The 18,473-nt window shown below is 54.0% G+C and overlaps 1 protein-coding gene across 1 annotated transcript; it reads left to right on the top strand.

Moving 5' to 3' along the window:
- Positions 1-5,281: 5,281 nt before the first annotated feature.
- Positions 5,282-9,135, top strand: CAMK2N1 (calcium/calmodulin dependent protein kinase II inhibitor 1). Its single transcript, XM_036256584.1, has 2 exons — positions 5,282-6,381; positions 7,805-9,135. The coding sequence occupies exons 1-2, from the start codon at positions 6,216-6,218 to the stop codon at positions 7,873-7,875; spliced, it is 237 nt and encodes a 78-aa protein (XP_036112477.1). The 5' UTR covers positions 5,282-6,215; the 3' UTR covers positions 7,876-9,135.
- Positions 9,136-18,473: the final 9,338 nt, after the last annotated feature.

Here is an 18,473-nt window from a genome sequence, read left to right on the forward strand (position 1 = left end):
TTCTTTATCTGAGGGGTCTTTGGGGTTCAGAGATCCACTGGAAATTGTACACGCCATTTTCGGTGTCTGGGAAGGAAAAAATGGCCTCTCTTGCATCAGATCCCCAAAGGGGGTCTGCAAGACTCTTTAATCTACACTCCCTAAGTTTCTGGGGGTAAACCAAGGTGCAGAGACTAGAAGTTGTCCTTGGTTTCCTGGCTCCAGGTGTCCTCAGGGAGGCACTGTCACCCAACAGTTGAGAGCTTGGCCTGGAGGTGGACCAGCTGCCTCTCTCAGGCTATGCAGTGTTGGGCTCCTCGCTCACCTGCTCCGGCCTCAGAGCCCTAATGGATGACATGCAATAGAGATGACAACCACAGCCACCTTCTAAGGTTTTTGTGAGTGTAGATACCTATGCAGCCACCGGCATGATCCGAGGCGTGGCGAGCTCTTAACAGTGATGTGGTGAGAGTTTGGGCCCAGAGGGTGGTGGTGCCCTTTCTGAGCTGAGGTGGGGGTCAGCTTCTCCTTAGTCCCCTGGAGGGTCAGGATTTGGCTCAGCTGATTGCTCTGGTGAAGTCAGAGGCTCGTTAGTCAGGGGACTTCAGGCCTCTTGGGTGCCCCGGAGAGGAGAAAGTGGACAGGCTGGGACTAAAGTCATACCCCCCTTGCCTGCCCCCGGGATCACGCGGCACGGAAGAGCGCATGGTGCCAGGCCTTCCTTGGGCTGAGAGGGGCGATTGTTTCCAGGGTGACATGGAGCTCAGTGCCTCCCACCTGCTCCCCCTGGGCGGGGCTTGTAGGCAGAGCTGCCGTGTCAGGGTGCTGAGCTGTCCTCATGCTGAAGTCCTCTTGTCTGTGGGACTCTCACTTTGTGGGTTGTCGGTATAATAAAAAAAAATTTTTAATTACCCCATCATCTTTGTATTTATTTATTTTATTTTAAAGAAACACAGCAACTCCATTGTTGAACTAAATAAGCCTTTTTGTTTTCTGACTGTACATGGCTGGAGCCTGCCTCCCCCGTATGATTCCGAGTGTGCAGTGGGGTCCAGGCTGGGAGTAGGAGGCCTGGGTTCAGCATGCCCCGCCTGGCCTCAGTTTCCCCTCTGTAATGGGAGGGGGTTGGACTGGATGACTCCGGAGGTGGCTTCACATCGAGCTGTGTAGCACTCTGGGCATTCTTTGGAGACCCTTTGGGGACCAACTGGAGTATTGGGGACCCAAAGGGTAAAGTCCTGAGCCCCTATCTCCTCAGAAGCTTGCCCTTTATCTATTTTTTGTATATTGAGGTTCCTCGTAAGATTTTTGTTTGAAGAAAGGGTGATTAAACAAAGAAAGAAAAGAAGCTGGTATTCCCGAAGTTGTCCTGGGAAGGTCTGTGCCCACCGCGGATGCCCTCAAGGGATGTTTGCTGAGCGAAGGGAAGATGAACGGTTCTTCTCTTGTTCCCTGACCCAAGATCTAAGTCGCCTCCAGCCAGTTAACCTGCTCTCTCACAGTGTGTGTTTGTGCACGTGTCATGTGTGGGGGTGTGGGGGCAGAGGTCCTGCCTTTCCAGGTGGCTGGGCTGCACCCAGGTTCCAGTCACTGAGTTGAGAGGGGTGGTGATGATGTGGTTTTTATCCAGCCTTGGCTCAAGAGTGGTGGACGCCTGCTGGGAGGCCACTTAGCCTCTCTGGAGGTGACCAGCTGGCCACGGACCCTGCAGCGCATCCTGCCCGTGCCACAGCTCCCCCCTCTGGACGGGAGCGAGGGGAAGGAGACACAGGGAGCTCATGTCCCGAGCACCTGCTCTCTGCTGGGCACCCCCGGGGCTGAATCTCCCCTTTCCCGCTTCACCAGCACTGAAAGAGCTCATGGAGACGGCCCAGCCCCGTAGCTCTCAATTCTACAAAGTTCTAGGGTTAGGTGAAGGGCCTTTCCGGTGAGGCTTGAGGTGGGTTTTAACTAGACTTGGGAGAACTGGCTGATGTTGCAACTGAAAAAAGGGGGGATTTTTTCCAAGCTTCCCAATTTATTAACTAGAATCAGAGAACTAGAGGAGAGAATCAGTTTATTCAAGGCTGCAAAGAAAGTCAATAGCTTATAACAATAAGTCCATTTATTGGGGACTTACTGTGTGTTGGCATATGATACACGTATGATCTTCTTCCCCAGAACAAACTACCAAGTAGGAACAATTATTATCCCCATTTGGCAGATGAAAAAACTGAGGAACAAAAAAGTGAAATGATCACAGATTCAAGAAGTGACAGAGTGGGGACTGGAATGGGGAGGTGGCCCCATTCACCCTAAGTTATGGCACCAGAGAGTGTGTGCCAGGCTGCCCTGCTGGATGGCGGGCAGGCAGCCTCCACGCCTACTGTGGTTGGTCCATTCCTCCATCTAAGCCTGGCTTCTTCAACATAGCCCTGGTCATCTGAGCCAGCCCCCTTTGTGGTGGGGAAGGCAGGAATGGAGCCCCAGGACATGTCTGCATCCAGGCCTGGGCTCCAGGATGAAGGATGCCCCGCCGAAGGCTGCAAGAAACGGAGGACTGAGTGAGCCTTTGTGATGGAGTGATGACATGGAGGAATGCCACACTGATTCATACTTTCCCTTGCAGAACTTGTGTGTGACCTTGGTGACATCACTTTCTTCTTCTTCTTTTTTTTTTTTTTTAAATGTTTTTATTGGCTTTTTAGAAAGAGAGGAAGGGAGAGATAGAAACATCTCTGTGAGAGAGAAATATTGATCGGCTGCCTCCTGCACACCCCCTACTGGGGATCGAGCCCAGGCACGTGCCCTGATCGGGAATTGAACCAGGACCTCTCAGTCCATGGGACGATGCTCGGTCCACTGAGCCACACTGGCCAGGCACACTTTCAACCTTCAGGTACCTTATCTGTAAAATGGGCCTCACTGTCCTAGTCTTGGTGCTTCTGAATGAAGGTTCTAAGGAGGTAATAGTCATGAACATGCTTTTCTAACTGGACAGTGCCATGTGCCTGGGAGGGTGTGTGGTTCACTAAGCAGGTGGGTACCGAGTTGGGAAGGTGTGGTGCTGCCACTTTTAACCTTATTGGAACAAGGCAAGGTAAACATAAAAAACAAAGGGGTTGTAAAACCTGGCTTCTCTCCTTCCTCTCACCTGCTGTGTGTGCGGGGATGTGTCAGCCCTCTCTGTGCTTCCTGCTTACTTCTGCGCAGTGGCGCTCGCTCCCGTGGGAGCTCAACATGTAAACTGCTCCAAACTCATCAGCAAGGAGGGAGCTAGGTGAGTATGAGATAGCATGGTGGCCCCAGCCCTGCATACTGTCACCACTGTGGGGTTTCCCCTACAGGGACCTGGAATCCCAGCTGGGAAGAAGAGTGGCTTCTCCAGGTTCCATCACTAGCCTGTGACCTTGGCAAGTCACTCACCCTCTTTCTGCTACATCAGTTAAACAGGGATGCCACATCTCCTCTTTCTGCTTCAGAAGGCGTTTATTTTGAGAAGCAAGGTCAATAATGGATGTGAAAATGCTCTGGGGGAAAAATAGAAAGTGTGATACAAATGTTCGAGCCTCTTGTTGTAACCTTTACCTTCCTGCTTACTCTGCTTTTTTCTCTCCCACCACTGGGCCTGGTGCTGACCTCAAAGCAGACACACAAACCCTTAATGAATGGAGACAGGTGGCTTGCGAGTGAAGCAAAGGGAGGCTGGAAACCTGTTGTTTCTGCCATTGACAAGCTTGGGATTGGGAGCAAGCCCCTGATCCTGTCTGGGTTTCAGTTTCCTCATTTGTAAATGAGAGGTCAGCTGGGTCATCTCCAAAAATCTGCCTAGCTCCGATGGCTCTGAAATGGGAACGAACAAAGTGGTACTGTTCTTTCTCACTCATTTCCAAAACATTTCTCAAATGTTTAGTACATACCCACTCTTAGTCCGCACGAGAGCCTGAAGCTTTGTTTTCATAACAGTCCTCTGAGGGACAGGCAGATCGCTGGTCACCACTTTATAGCTGAAATTATGGAAGTTCGGAGAGGGGACATGGCTTGTTCAGTCACACAGCTAGCAAATGACAGGGCTGGAACTCAAACCCAGGCCTGAATCCAAAGGTCACCCTCATTCCATCTGCCACATAACCTCTGTGTCCCAGTTCTTAGCCCCCTCTTCACCTTCTCTGAAGGCCAGGTGACTTTTTAAAACAGTTTGAGGAAGGGGCTGGGCAGGCTTGGCTCAGGCAGCCTCTCTACCAGATGTTATATCACTAACTCCCCTTTTCCCTCCAGCCCCTACCCACCCAGAGTTCTAGAATTAAGGGGAGAGAGAACAGGTTGAGCCAGCGGAGACCTCACCAGGGTGACCTAGATATGTTTCCTAACCTTGTCTTCAGCAGGTAGCATGACCTTGGGATGGCTGCCCCTTTCTGTGGTCAGGATTGTTCTGTTGAGCGAATGAATGGTCGCCAGGGGGAGAGCAGGTGCTGTTGGCTCCGGGCGAGGATAACAAGCTCTCCTCTCGCACCTTGCCCCCTCGGAGTTACCGTCTGCCTGGCAGATGCGCCTCCCAGGCCTCTGGGGCTGCCCCAGTTTCCCTCCTGGGATCAGGGAGCCCGCTCCTCCGCTCAGAAGCCACAGTCTCTCCCAGAGCTCATGGCGGTTGCTGGAAGGGAGGCCCCGAGGGCAGAGGGCTGCAGGCCCGGGACGTCCCCAGCTGAGGCAGCGGACGTTGAGAGCCAGGCAGGGCATCCCAGGCGAGCCCTGCGTAATGAGGCGCTCCCCTCTCCTCCGAGAGGCGGGGGGGCCCTTTCCTTCCCCCACTGCCTCCACCCCGAGGCCCCGCGGGAGCCGGAGAGCGGGGAGAGGGGAGGGAGAGTGTGAGGCCCAAGGGGCCAGGCCCTGAGATTCTCAAGTGGGGCGCAAATGTGGTGGTGGGTGGTAGGTGCCCCCTGGTTTGATATTGGCAGGGGAGTTCGCGTCCGTGGGTCACCTTGGTGCCCTCCGACCTTTTGCCCCAGCATCCGGCCTCTAGGAAGAGATCGGCATCCACCTGTCCTTCCTGGAGTGTGCGTCGTCTGCCCGCTCCCCTCCTGCTTGCCGAAGCCCCACTCCCCACGGCTCCCCGCGGGAGGCGGAGCGGGCGAGTCCGGCGCGGAGCCGCCGCACACCGGCTCGGGGCCGGGTAAACACCCGCGGGAGGGGGCGCGGGGAGAGGAGGCGCCCGGAGGCCGCCAGGCCGGGGCGGGGCTCGCTGGGGCCCCTCCGCGCGGGCGGGACGCGGGGTGCTGGGGGCGGGGGCAGGAAGCGAGCCGCGGCCCGGGCCGGCCGGCGCGGCCCCGTGACGTAGCTCGGCTTCCAGGGATCTCTCCCCGAGGCCCCGGGTCCCCTCCTCCCCGCCCTCCTCTGCTCTCCTCCCGTGCCTCGCCTCCGCGCCGCGGCCGGCATTTCTGGCTTGCAGCTTGTTGGCTCCTCAGACCCGGCTTCCCTCTCCTTCCTCACTCAGCTCCTGGTTCCCTCCCGACCCTCTTTCTCTCCCCCTTTCTTGCCCTTTCTGTCTTCTCTCTTGCCTCTGCCTCTCCGACCCCGATCTAGTCTTCTCTCCTGTTCCTTCCTCTTTCTGTCTCTTCGGTCTCTTTTTGTCCATTCCCTGCTTCCCTCCCTCTCCCTTTCGGTCTGTTTTTCTTCCAGTCTCCCTCTCGGTGGCTCTTTCCCCCTCCTTCCCTCCGGGTGCCCACCCCCCCTCTCGTGTGCTCCCTCCTCCCTCACTTCCACCTCCCCCTCCCCCCCGCCCCTCGCCACCCCGCCGCTCGCAGCTCCCCAGTCTGCCTCCCGGACCTGCGCCGCCGCCCGCACTCGCCGCAGGACCAGCCCGCCGGCTCCCCGGAGTGCACCCGTCTCGGCCCTCGCCCTCGGGGCTCGCTGGGACACCCTTCCTCCTCCCGGCTCGCGGCCCCGCCCGGCCGGCCCCAGCCCAGCGCCGAGCCCGCCGAGGATGTGAATCCTGCTCGCCTCTGCCGGAGCAGCCGCCACTCGCGCGCGGAGCCGGAGCGCAGCGCAGCGCAGCGGCGGGCGCTCGCCGGGTCGCTCAGGCGGGCTGCGCGCTCCTGCCCTAGCGGTGCCCCCTTGCCTCCCGCCGGCGCCACTGCCGCCGCCACAGCCCGAGGGCCGTTCCCGGCCGGCCGCCCCCGGCCCCAGCGCCGCTGACCCTGTCCGCCGCGGGCGGGGACGCGGGCGGAGGAGGCGCCGCCGCAGAGCCCCCGGACGCAACCATGTCGGAGGTGCTGCCCTACGGCGACGAGAAGCTGAGCCCCTACGGCGACGGCGGCGATGTGGGCCAGATCTTCTCCTGCCGCCTGCAGGACACCAACAACTTCTTTGGCGCCGGGCAGAATAAGCGGCCGCCCAAGCTGGGCCAGATCGGCCGGAGCAAGCGGGGTGAGTTCGCGGCCTCCTCCCCAGACACCCCCTTTCTCGGGCACTGAGGCCTGGCGGAGGTTGGCGGGGGTCTCCCGCACCCCGGAGCCCGTTCCGACCCAGTGGAATCCTATCGTGCGGAATTGGGGGATCCCGCACTGCGGGTCCGGCTTTAGCTGGCCGCGGACTCCCTCCTCCTCAGCCCGATTCCCGGTGGGGTCACCCAGGGGGCGTGGCGGCTTCTAGCTGCCCCGGGGGCTGGATGAAGGTTATACTGGGACCCCATTCGCACCGAAGTTTGCTTTTTAATTTCTACCCCTACCCCCCTTTTGCGCAGTGTAGTTGCTCTGCAACCCGGAGGGAGGGTGGTGTCCCAGGACTCCCCAAGGGACGGCATGGGGAAGTGCAGAAAGACCCCACTCCTGCGGGAAAGTCGAGGGGCTTTCGAGGTTTTCATTGTGACTCAGGGGGAGGGAGTTTGCCGAGCGCACAGGCTCGGCGCGAGAGCTGGAAAAGCCCGGGAGAGACGGGGGCACCCACCGCGAGGCTCGGAGAGGAGCTCCCGAGGCGCGGGGACAATGAGGGAGACCTATAGCAGCCGGGAGACACTGAGACGCAGAGGCAGGGAGGCAGCCGGTTGGGGGTGGGGACCGAGATGGGCAGAGACCGAGACAAAGCTCGAGAGAGGGAGCCAGGGCGGAGAGACAGTGAGCGGGGACGCTAGTCTGGGGAGGGCAGAGAAGCAGCTGAAACAATGAGGGAGACCGGCACCCCAGACACAGAGACCTGGACAGGTGACTGTCGGGCCGATTAATGGGACTGAGGAAGGCGAGGCGAGGTCGAGATGGCAAGAGAGGCGGAGGACGCAGGGAGAGGCAGATGCCGAGAAGTGGCGAGCCCCAGGCAGACAGCGAAGGGAGGCTCTGACCTCTGTAGCGGTAGGGAGAGCAGAGAGGCCGAGTTCACTCAAGAGCGGGTCCCGGCCCAGGCGAGGCCAGATCCCTCGACCGGCGGCACGCCGTGGGAACCAGCCCCTAGCGTCCGCTCCCCGTCCCCGCCGCGCCTCACCCAGTCTTGGCTTCCCGAGCTGCTCTTGGAGCATCCTTGAGGGTCCCAGACCCGGAGACCTTGGCCCTTTCTAAATAAATGCACCCTGGGGGTGGGGTGGGTGGTGTGGACTCGGCCAGAGCTTGGGGATTTGCTCCTTCTCTGCTTCCTTTTCTTAGAACCGAGCCGGGACACAGCCAGCGGGTGGGGGGAGTGATTCAGAGGAAAGCCACCGAGGGACCCCGGGCAGGCGGAGACCAAAGAGGATGGGGCTGTATCTGCTCACAAGGAGCCCGCCTCTCCTGCGCCGCCACCCCCACCCCTGCTCTGGGCGTAACCGAGACCCCTGGCGAAGCCCAGCGCACTCACTTTTCCTTTTCTCCCCCCTTTTTTGCAGTTGTTATTGAAGATGATAGGATTGATGACGTGCTGAAAAATATGACAGACAAGGCACCTCCTGGTGTCTAACTCCCCCAAAGACAATGAGTTAAGGGAGAGAATAAGAAATAAGAACGGCGGTAACAGTTACTGGCAAAAAGAGCGTGAAAAGAGAAAGCACTTTGAAATTTATTACTAGCTTGCTACCTGCGATGAAATCAACAACCTGTATCTCGTGTCAGGCCGGGAGACAGATGAGGCGGGAGAAGGAGGAGGAGGAGAAGGCTCTGGGCTCCTCTGCAAAAATAAAAATTAAAAAAAAATTAAAAAATAACAAAATCACTATATACACACATATAAAGAAATAAAAAAGAAGTCTCAGTTGCAGCTGTCAAAATTAATATCCATTTCTTTTTATATACAGTGAATATTGCGCAATTATAGATCCGGATTTTGAGCCACTTAAATAATGAAGTGGCAACACCGGGTGTTTTGAGGTGTTGGCATCCTTCGCTGATTTGGCTGTTCCCAATGTTTACATTATTTGATCTTGCAAAAATTATTCTGTGCACTTGGATGTGAAATGCTGTTCGGTTTTATTTTTTTATGTTGTTATCCTTGGATGTACAAAAAAAAAATATCAGAAAGTGATCTGTATAGGTACTCTGTTTTATTTTGGTCATCTTTCAAAGTTATCAGGAATGTGTTGAAAATAAGAGAACTTTTCTAAGGAATGATACATAGAAAGAATCCTTGTTTTATTTTAAAATGACTTGTAAAGCTTGTGTTTCTTTGTTGCTGCAAGCTTATTTGCCCAAGTTAATGCAAATGGACACGTTTTATATGTCAGGAGAGAAAAACCATAAAAAAAAAAAAGAAAAAGAAAAAAAAATGCTTGAGCTTTTTCTAACCTCTCTCTGCAGTCTGTTGTGTGAGCAGCCTGTTTTTTTCCTCCAATATTGTGTCAGTTTATTTTCTTTAATGGACTGTAAAAAAATGTAATCACAAGAGTGCCAAATATCTTGAAATGCCAAAAGGCATTTTGGTTTCCTTTCTTTTTCCTTGTGCTCTGAGTCCACGTAAAGGAATGCTTAGAGTGTCTTTTCTGTTATTTATAGGGGTTCTCTTAAGGCACACCAGCTGCCTGTTTTGCATGGTATTTGCAAAAATGCCTCTTGCGTGAGGAAATCTTTTACCATTTTTTTGTTCGCAACTTTGGACCTCAAGAGGTTTCTTCCCTTCCCTTCCTTGTTCCTCTTTTCTTAATTCGATATTCTGTATGTTGCACCTTTAACCAGTACACAGGGCTATTTCTCCGATGTACAATAAAAGAACTGTTCCTGTGTCTCATTCCTCTCTTTTCTCTGCTTCGGTTCTGGGGGACTTGCTTTTTGCCTGCTGGATGCACACAGGAAGGAGCTGAAGGGTGGCTTTGGTCTGTGAAGCAGAAAGGCGAAGTGGAGGGCACTGTGGGTTGGGCTCAGATGGTGGGAGAGACAAGCTGGACAGGCAAGGCCACCCCCAAAGAGCGCGTTCATTCAGTGTGGATTTGCACTGGGTTCTCTCTGCGTCCCTGAGGTTCCTGCCATCCCTGGTGGGGTGTGAGAGATGGAGGGCTGGTGTGTTGGAGGCAGTCAATCTTGTTAAGAGTGATGTTTGGAGGCTGGCAGACTTGGATTCAAATCCCAGTTCCTTCCCTTCCTAACTCTATGGACTTGAGCAAGTCCCTTCACTTCTTTAAGCCTCACTTTTCAAATCTGTAAAGTGGGAATAATGCAGTTCTCACCTCCCAGGGTTGTTGGGAGGATAACAACACCCAGTACATCATAGCGCTCAGGGTCATATGTCCACACAGTCCTTTACTGAGGGCCACCTGTGTGAAGAAGAGCGAGGTGACCCTCATCCCTTCTCCATCCTGAGTTCACAGGTCCCTGCAGGAGGGATGAGCCGGGTCCTCCAGGGCCCACAGCCTGGGACGTCTCAGGCTTCCGCTCTCAGCAGCTTTCCTGCAATCACCGCTCAGAAAAGCTTGCTATGAAAAAAATTTCTCGGCCCCTTGCTGTGTTCAGGGTAGTTAATGGAGGTGGAACAGGCCCAGAGCCCAAGTGCCAGGATGGGGATACAGTCATCTGACCCTCTGGGGGAGGAGGGGTTGGGAGAAGGATTTTGGCTGAAGAAAGGCAGGGAGAGTTTTTTCTCCTGGGTTGTTCCACATCCAGGAGCCCCAGTGCCGGGAGCTTTTAATGTGTTTGTTGTAAAACTGTCAGCCCGGGAGTCACAACACAGCTCACAGTGACAGGAGCCTGCCTGTGACTCAGACATCAGGTAAGACAGGCCCTGGGGTGGGGTTGGGGGGAGGAAGAGGGGCTCCAGAGGGCCTGTGGGGGAGGGGTGATGTCTCATCCCCCCCTTCCCAGGCAGTGGAGGCCCAGAGCTCAGGACCAAGCAGGGAGCTTGTAATCCCATTAGTCATTATTAGGAATGGCAGGCAAGCTGGCACTGGCAGTGCCAGCAGGATGATTTGGGAATGCGAACTTGATTTTCCCAGGCGCATGCCCGGTCCCCGAACCTGGATGTGCTCCCTCCTGACCCTAGAGAATCCCAGCGCTGTGGAGCTAATGGGCCTGTAGCCATTACGAAGCCCCACTTTTCCTGTGAGGCCTAGGGGTGCCTCACAGAGAGGCAGGGCCCACCTTCCACTCACCATCAATCTGCCAAGGTGGGTAGGAGCCACCTGGGAGGCTTCCTTCCGAAGGCACAGGCATGTCTGCGCCAGGGGTAATTACCACTTACCTGATCACAGCACTGTGCAGTTACGAAGAGCTTTCCCTTCCACCCTCACGTAACTGGCCCAGCAACCCTGGAGACCCACCACCATGAACTCTTAGTAGGTGAGCAAACTGACACCCCAGAAGGACTACAAGGACCACACCGTGTCCACATTAATAAAGCTTTTGCTGTTTACCCCACTCACAATAGCCCTATGAAGTCGACATTACTATCCTGATTGTGCAGGAGAAGCCAGGGCTCAGAGACATTAAGTATCTTGTGTGAGGTCACTCAGCTAGTTAAGTCACTGGGGCAGAACTTGAACCCAGAGCCCAAGTGCCAGGATGGGGATGCAGTCATCTGACCCCAGACCTGGGCTCGGTCCCAGCTGCAGCCACTGTCCTGAAGCCTTAAAGATCCTTTTGTTGGTTTGTTGTTTTGAGGCTGGCTCTCCTGCTATTCTGTACAACAGACAAGCCGTAAGGGGTCAGAGGGAGGCAGGGCTTGGATGTCGTTAGCCAAGGCCCCGAGCTGCCCTCTGCTGGGAAGGGGGGGAGAGCATGGGAGCCCTTGGCCGAGGCTCCAGGTCCATTTTAATAAGTGATGTATTAAAATGTTCCTGCTGGAGGCCACCCCAGCAGCCAAGGCAGGATTCTCTGCCTGGGAAGACAGAGTCTGACTTTCCCGAGGACTCCACTCAGCTAAAGGGAACATAAATCTTATCCATCCGCTCTAACGTTGGGGTAAACATTTGTTGAGAAGGCACTTTGGGGACTGGGCAAATATCAAATTATACCAAGTGCAGGATATCTGGTTAGGTAGCAATAAATATGAAAAAGGCCATTAACAGTCTGAGGTGGGGGAGGGTGTCTCCAAGCCGCCACGTAGGGATGGCGCACCCAGGGCTGCATTATTCAAACTCCACTAATTGAATGCTTGTAATAAGCATCCATCTCTTCGGCTTCTGCTTCTGTGGCCTGTCCAGGCTGACAGCCTGAAGGAATATCAGAAAGCACCTCCACGGGGGAAATTGGCAAATGAAGTTTTAAAAGAAAGGGGCTTGAAATTACTGCTGTCTGGAGACCACAGATGAAGGAGTGAGCTCAGGGCGCCTCTGCAGACAGCAGGCAGCAGACTCTGAGACCCCGAGGGCCTGGCGGAAGGGACAGATGTTAGGGTGGTGGTTTGAGAGTAAAGGGCACACATTTGAGACTTTAGATGACTTGGATTGGAAACTTCTCTGCTGTGCTTCCTAACTGTGACTTGGGGCCAGTTTCTCAAGCTCTTAGGGTCACTGTAAAATGGGGATGACAAAATGTCCCCTGCACAATTAGACAGATCCAGCACAGGGCCTGGTGCCTAATAAATGGTTGCCATTGATATGAACATATGTGAAGTGCCTACTATGTGCCAGGTGATGGACTTTCAAGACCTAGCAAACAGTCTGGCTGCACAAAGCTTCTTTGCAGATGGTTTTTGGCAGCACAGAACCGATACCCCAAGGGTACTTAAGGGGCAGTGGAGGCATCATTTCAGGGTGGTTGGTGGAGTAGGGGAGTCAGCTTGTTTCTCATGATCTCCATTAGCTCCTCAAAGCAGCCAACAAATCCAATTCCAAGTAAATCTGTCTGCTTGCTCTCCAAAGCAGTGTCGAGAGAAGTCTCGCCCCCTCCTAACCAGATTGTCCGAAGTCTTCCCTCTCTGGATCGAGGTATGACTTTTTGCCCTAGGAAGGGAAGAGCTTGGCTTTCTGCTTGGATCCCTTCCTACAGATCCTTCTTGAGTTTCATTCATTTGACAGATATTAACTTAGCACCTATTATGGGCCAGGCCCTGTGCCAGGCTCACTGGGTACGCAATGGCAAGGAAATATGTTTTCCCTGGCTTTGAAATGGTGCTAGTACCCACAGAAATGAGGGTGGGAGCTAGGGGCTTGGATACCCCTAAAATCAGCAGCTCAGATTCTTAATGCTGTCAAAAAGAGGGAACCAAGGGAACTGGGTCTTGGGATTACCTGAAATGCAAACACGGTAGCATGGTAGCAAACAGGAGAGCCACGTAAACATTTTTTTTAATGTCAGAATCATTTAGATTTACAGAAAAGTTGTGAAGAGAGTACATCTACCCCTGACCCAGTTTCCTCTATTGTTCATGTCTGACATTACTATGAATGGTACATTATTCACCATGAAGGAACAAAAACATTGGTTCATTACTATTAACTGAACTGCACATTTCATTCAGATTTCATTTGTTTTTATCTGACGTCCTTTTCTGTTCCAGAATCCCACATTCCTTTTAGTCATCATGTCTCCTTGGGTACCCCTTGGCTGAGACGGTTTGAGACTTCCCTTGTTTTTGATGGAATACTGGTCAGGTATTTTGTAGATATCCCCTCAGCTGGAGTTTGTCTGATGTTTTTCTCATAGTTCAACTGGAGTTATGGGTTTTGGGAGGAAGACCATGGAGATAAAGGATCATTTTCTCATCACATCATGTTGAGGACACATGTTATCAACATGGCTTGTCACTGTTGATGTTGACCTTGATCACCCATCCAGCTGAGGTTGCATTGGTCAGGTTTCTTCACCGCAAAGTCCCTCCCCACTTCTGTGCTCTTTGTAAGGAAATCATTATGTTTAGACCACTTAGAGAGTGGGAAGTTATCTCCCTCTCCTTGAGGAGGTTGTATCTCCATAAATTACTTGGGATTCTTCTGCCCAGGTGATGCGAATGACCCACTTTTCAACGGTTCAACTTTACCTCTGTGTTGGGCAAGTCACTGTGGTTTAGATGTAATCTTGAGTTCCAGGCAAACCGGGGAAAAACAAAAATGCCCACAAGACCCAAGGTACTGCCTGATGACCAATAGATGGAACCTTAAAAGAGAGAGAGAGAGAGAGAGGGAGAGAGAGAGAGAGAGATTAAAAACAAAAACAAAACCCTTCATAAAAGCAACTTCCTGTGGAGGGGAACTGTCACTCTGCTTAGAAACTGTGCAGAATTTTCTTTTGGAAACCTTCAGGCAGCTGCTCTGGTTTATAAAAGCTGCCTTTTGGAGGGAAGGAGAAGGGGGGAAAAGGTTGTCCTATTCCAGCAGCAGAGATTCTCCCAAACCATGTGCAAAAAATAAATCCTTGGAGACCGAGCTGTATCCGGGGAAACCTGGCAGCTGGGCTGGAGCTTGTGGGGTGGCCCCCGGGGATAGAGAGCCTGTGTCCTTCGGCCCCAGCCACTACTCCACTGGGACCAAGAGCCCAGAAAGACAGCCCCACCTTGCTGGCACGGGCCTCCATCCATTTCCCCCGTTTTCTGGGATGAAGATTTGGTTTCTCCTGTTACCTCTCACACAGAGGGTTTGTTATTAACCCTGGCAGTGCACACCCATGGGTCTGCAGGAAGGTCCTTGACCCAGAAACAGCTGTTTGAGGACAAAGGGTCACTAAAGGGGAAGGGAGGTCAGGAGGGACAGGCTGAAGGGAAGAGCAGGACCCGGGAAACGTGCCATGGGAAATCCTAAAGGAGTGGTGATGGGGGCGGGTGGGTGGGGGCAGACAGCTAGGACAGGAAGTTGCCGGGAGAGGGCGTCTTCTAAGGCGGAGAGTGGATGGCTAAGGGATGAAAGAGTTTGGTTTGGAAGGGTGTTTGGGAAGAAGAAATCAACTACTTAATTAATTAAATCCATACTCATTCAAGGGCTGATGCGTCAGGTGTGGGATTGGGTGGGCCCTGGGGAGACGAGGGCTTGCTAAAGCAAGGCTTTTTCTGGCTCTCAGGGACCTCACTGCCTGGTCATCGGCCACTCAATGACAGTGAAATTTCAAGCAGTCGGGAGGGGGGGGGGGCCCACAGGAAGCTTAGGAAACTCTCGGGGAACCCCAATAGATGCCACCAGCATTCACGGTGGGTGTCTCAGAATGGCCTGGCCAACCGTGTGACCGTCACCGCCAGGTATTTTGCCTCTCTGGGGCTCCATTTCCCAGTATGGGAAATAATATTTATGAGGCGCTTGCAATAGGCCAGTAACTGTTCTACAGTCTGCGTTTATTGCATTTAATTTTCACAGCAACCCTATGAGGGGATTATTGTCACTGTCATCATCCCCACTTTACCGATAAGGGACATGGAAGCACAGAGCAATGAAGTCACCTGCTTAAGGTCGCACAGCTAGAAAGTGGAGCTGGGGTCGAAACGCAGGGATGCTGACCTCAAGGCCCCCAGGTTTCAACTGTGGGACTGGACAGCTTCTACCGCTTCTGGCAGCTCAGAGGGCGCAGGGTTCTGGGCCTAAACCGCCCATCCTCCCGTGGGGGAGCGGAGGCTGAGGATCCGGTTGGCCATGAACCCTGGACCGGGCCAGCGGTTGCCATGGGGACGGCTGGGCGGAGGCGGCGGGCCGAGGCCTGTTGCCCCGCGGGGCAGTTCCGGGGAGCTCCGGCCAATGACAGGGAGTGGCAGGAGCCGGCACCTGGGGCCGCGCTGTCCCGGCAGACGGAGCGCGTTTATTCCCCTCCGGGCTGGGGAGTCGCAAGTCCCCTGCAGCCGGCCCAGCCTCCTCCGACCTGAACTCAATCCCCCACGAAGCCGCACTTATCTCCCGTTCATCTGCGTGAATTATTTACTGTCTGGCGGCCTCCCAAGCGGTCGCCCCGCCCGCCTCCGCCCTCCCTGCCCCCTGCGGCTTTTCCCATCCTGGTTTGCAGCCGCCCCTGGATCCTAGAGGTTCCCCCGGGCAGACCCCAGGGAACTTGGGCAGGAGCGTCCTATAACCCGAGAGCGCGCTGCATTCAGGGTCAGGAGCACTTGCTAATTCTCACAGCGATCATCGATCCATTGCACCAGTCGGGGCGCTATATCCTATCCCCATTGCACACACGAAGAAACTGAGGCCTACAGCGTTGGAGTAAAGCCAGAAGTGATAACAGCCCAAGTCTGGCTCACATGCCGTGATGCCTCCGTAGCCTGCGGCGGGCTTTTGCCGTGATACGTTACATGCACGGAGCCCTGTGCGCCTGGTCCCGCGCTCCGTGCTGGGGACACATGGATGAGCCCTCAAGGTGCTTCTGTCTGCAGTCAGGGGTGGAGGTTAGGGAGAGGGAACAGGCAAGGACAGACAAGTTCATGACTAATTATGATAGGAAAGGAAGAAATAGGCACAAAACAAGGAGTTCTGGGGCGGGCAGAGACGGTGGGTGAGCTGGTGGGACTTGACTGGGCCTCAGAGGGGGCGGTGGCTTGGGAGCGACAGTCTTGGTGTAGGGAAGATCCTGTGCCTCAGAAGGATGGGCAGTGTCCTGCTTTGGCTCTCTCTCCAGCATCTAGAACAGTGTCCAAACACAAACACGGTAGACAAAAGTGGGTTTACAGTTGTGAGTATACAAAACACAGTTTATTCTTGTTTTATTATTTATTAATTATTGGACTATTTTCCAGAGGAACAACTGCAAACCTCCTTTTGCCCGACCCTGTATTTGTTGAGGAGGAAATACGTCAACCCCCCGTGGACTCCGTGGGCCAGTGAGACTTCTGCCACCATGAAGAAGCTGGGGCACAGCAGTGTCGAGGGTCTTGTTTGGAGACACGGCAGGACTTTCACCCCCTTACTTTCTGGCTGAGGCCTCTGGAAAGCCCCTGAGTGGTTTTCTCTGGGCCACTGGCAGAAAGGGACCTCATGTGGAGCATTTCCGAGATGCCCAGAGGGCAACAGGGCTGTGGGCCTTCCTGGAGTCCCAGCTGAGCTGGAAAGACTGTCAGCTTGGGCTCTGACGCAACCGAGAACTCAGCACAAGAATGTGCCTGGGATTGGACTTGTGAATGCAGAGAGGGTTCACCCAACTCCACCCTGACCTCAGGAAAGTGGGTACTTGCAGGGCATGTGGGGAGAGTCAGGCCCTGAGCTGCTGTGCATTCTACATGCTTCATGCTTTAGGTGCGTATCTCAGCCAGGCCTCCCCGCAGCCACAGAGGGAGAGGCGTTATCCTTGTCCCATGGACAGGTGTGAGTGGAGGTCACTAGAAATGGTAATTGTCCAAGGGCACCAGGGGAGAGGCTTCAGGCTCGGCCTCTCTGATGCTCACATTAACCTGAACCCTAAGCGCACATTCCACCGGTGACCCCGGGCCCAGTAATTACTTCACTTTTCTGACCCTCATCTGTAAAATGGGCCCATGAACCCAGGCCTCAGAAGATTGCTGGAAGGATTTAAAGGTCATAACAATGATTGAATACCCAGTGCCTAGTAGGTTCTTTCCCTGAGCTTCCTGGAGATCCACCAAATTCTTGCTTTGGGGTAGCCTGGCTGGGGTGCAATGGAGCCAGGTTCGAGGAAGGGAGCCTAGGGTAGGCAGAGGCCTCTCAAGACTGCCCTGCACTGGTCTATGGAGCACGGCCCCACCCGCCCATTCCTACAATGCTGTGTGCCTTTAGGCTGCAAAGTGGGCCATGCTGCTCCATCACCCAGTGTGCCTGCGCAGTCCCCTTCCTGGAGTGAGGTGTGCAGCTACAGGGCAGATGCCGTGTGGTCTACACTGCAAGCCTCCTCTCATTCCAATTCTCTGAACACCTGCTACTCTGGCCACGCTCTTCCTTCCAGGATGTCGTTCTTTTTACGCCTCTGCTCTTTTGCGTGTGCCATTCTCTCAGCCTCTCATCCCTTCCCACCCAGTCGAATCCTCCTTCTCCTCCAGGTGTCAGCTGACATGTCACCTCCACCAGGAAAGCCTTCCCTGAGTGCCCTCCATCTGGATTAGGTGCCTCACTTAGGCTCCTGTGGCCCTGATGCTTCCCTCTGTCCGCGCGGTCACCCCACCGTGTGTCATTGCTGGTCTGTCCTCGTCCATCAGACGGTGTTTGCTTCTTGGGCAGTCCTGGGCTCTCTTGATGGTCTCCATGTCCCCAGGGTTTCACACAAACGCCTGGTAGGCAGCAGCTCCTTGGGGAACATTATCGAATTAATGTAATAATAGCAATCTCTTGCCTATGTAGAGCTCTTTTCCTGTTTCAAAAGCCTTTTTATGATAACTCTGTCATCGGAGCCTAACAGAGAACTTTCCATTTGAGGTCGGCAGGGTTTGCATTGATGTTTCTGTTTTACGAGGAAGAAAACGAGGCTGGTGGAGATTAGGTGTGTTGCCCAGGTGGCCATGGACAGGGCCTCTTCTCCCATCTTGCCCGAGGCAGGCGTGGATATATTTGGTGCAGGGTAAGAGCCCCCTCGGAGTTCTGATTCTGTCTGGGGGGGGGCAAGTGGAGAGTTGGGGGCTAGGACCATGTGCGGAGCTGGGCCCGCATGTGTGGTGGCGGTGGGGTGGGTGCGGGGAGAGCAGTGGGAGGCAGTGGCTTTCTTCTGGGAAACTTTGTCTGCCACAGTGCTGGTGACGTTATAGAACAGTGAAAATTCGGGAAAAGATATCCAAAATAGGGGATGACTAAGTAAGCTGCAGTGCACCCGCTCTGAATAATTAGCAACCATTCAAAATGTTTCTGAAGTTTGTGCGCTGATGTGGGAAAGTGCACATGTCATACGCTCGAGGCAAACAAGAGGCTAGAACTGGACCTGTGACAGGAGAACGGTGCTGTGGGACAGTGACTGCGAGCCTGGGCCAGCTAACCTCTCCGTGCTTCCGTCTTCTCACTTGTAAAACAGGCATAATCATGGGTCTACCGCACAGAGCGCGGGAGGAGTAATGACTGGATACGTGTGAAGCACTTAGAACAATGCCTAGCACATAACTATGATATGTTAAGAGTTACTTATTATTAATTACTATTACCATATCAGCTCTTGCAAGTATATATATATATATATATAGAGAGAGAGAGAGAGAGAGAAAAAAGACAGGTCAATAGTGTTTCTTTGGGATGACGACTAATAGGTGCTTTTTACTTTCTTTTTTTCAACTTTCCTGAATTCTCTAAA

The sequence above is a fragment of the Molossus molossus genome, unplaced genomic scaffold, assembly GCF_014108415.1.
Source record: "Molossus molossus isolate mMolMol1 unplaced genomic scaffold, mMolMol1.p scaffold_m16_p_12, whole genome shotgun sequence".
NCBI lineage: Eukaryota > Metazoa > Chordata > Mammalia > Chiroptera > Molossidae > Molossus > Molossus molossus.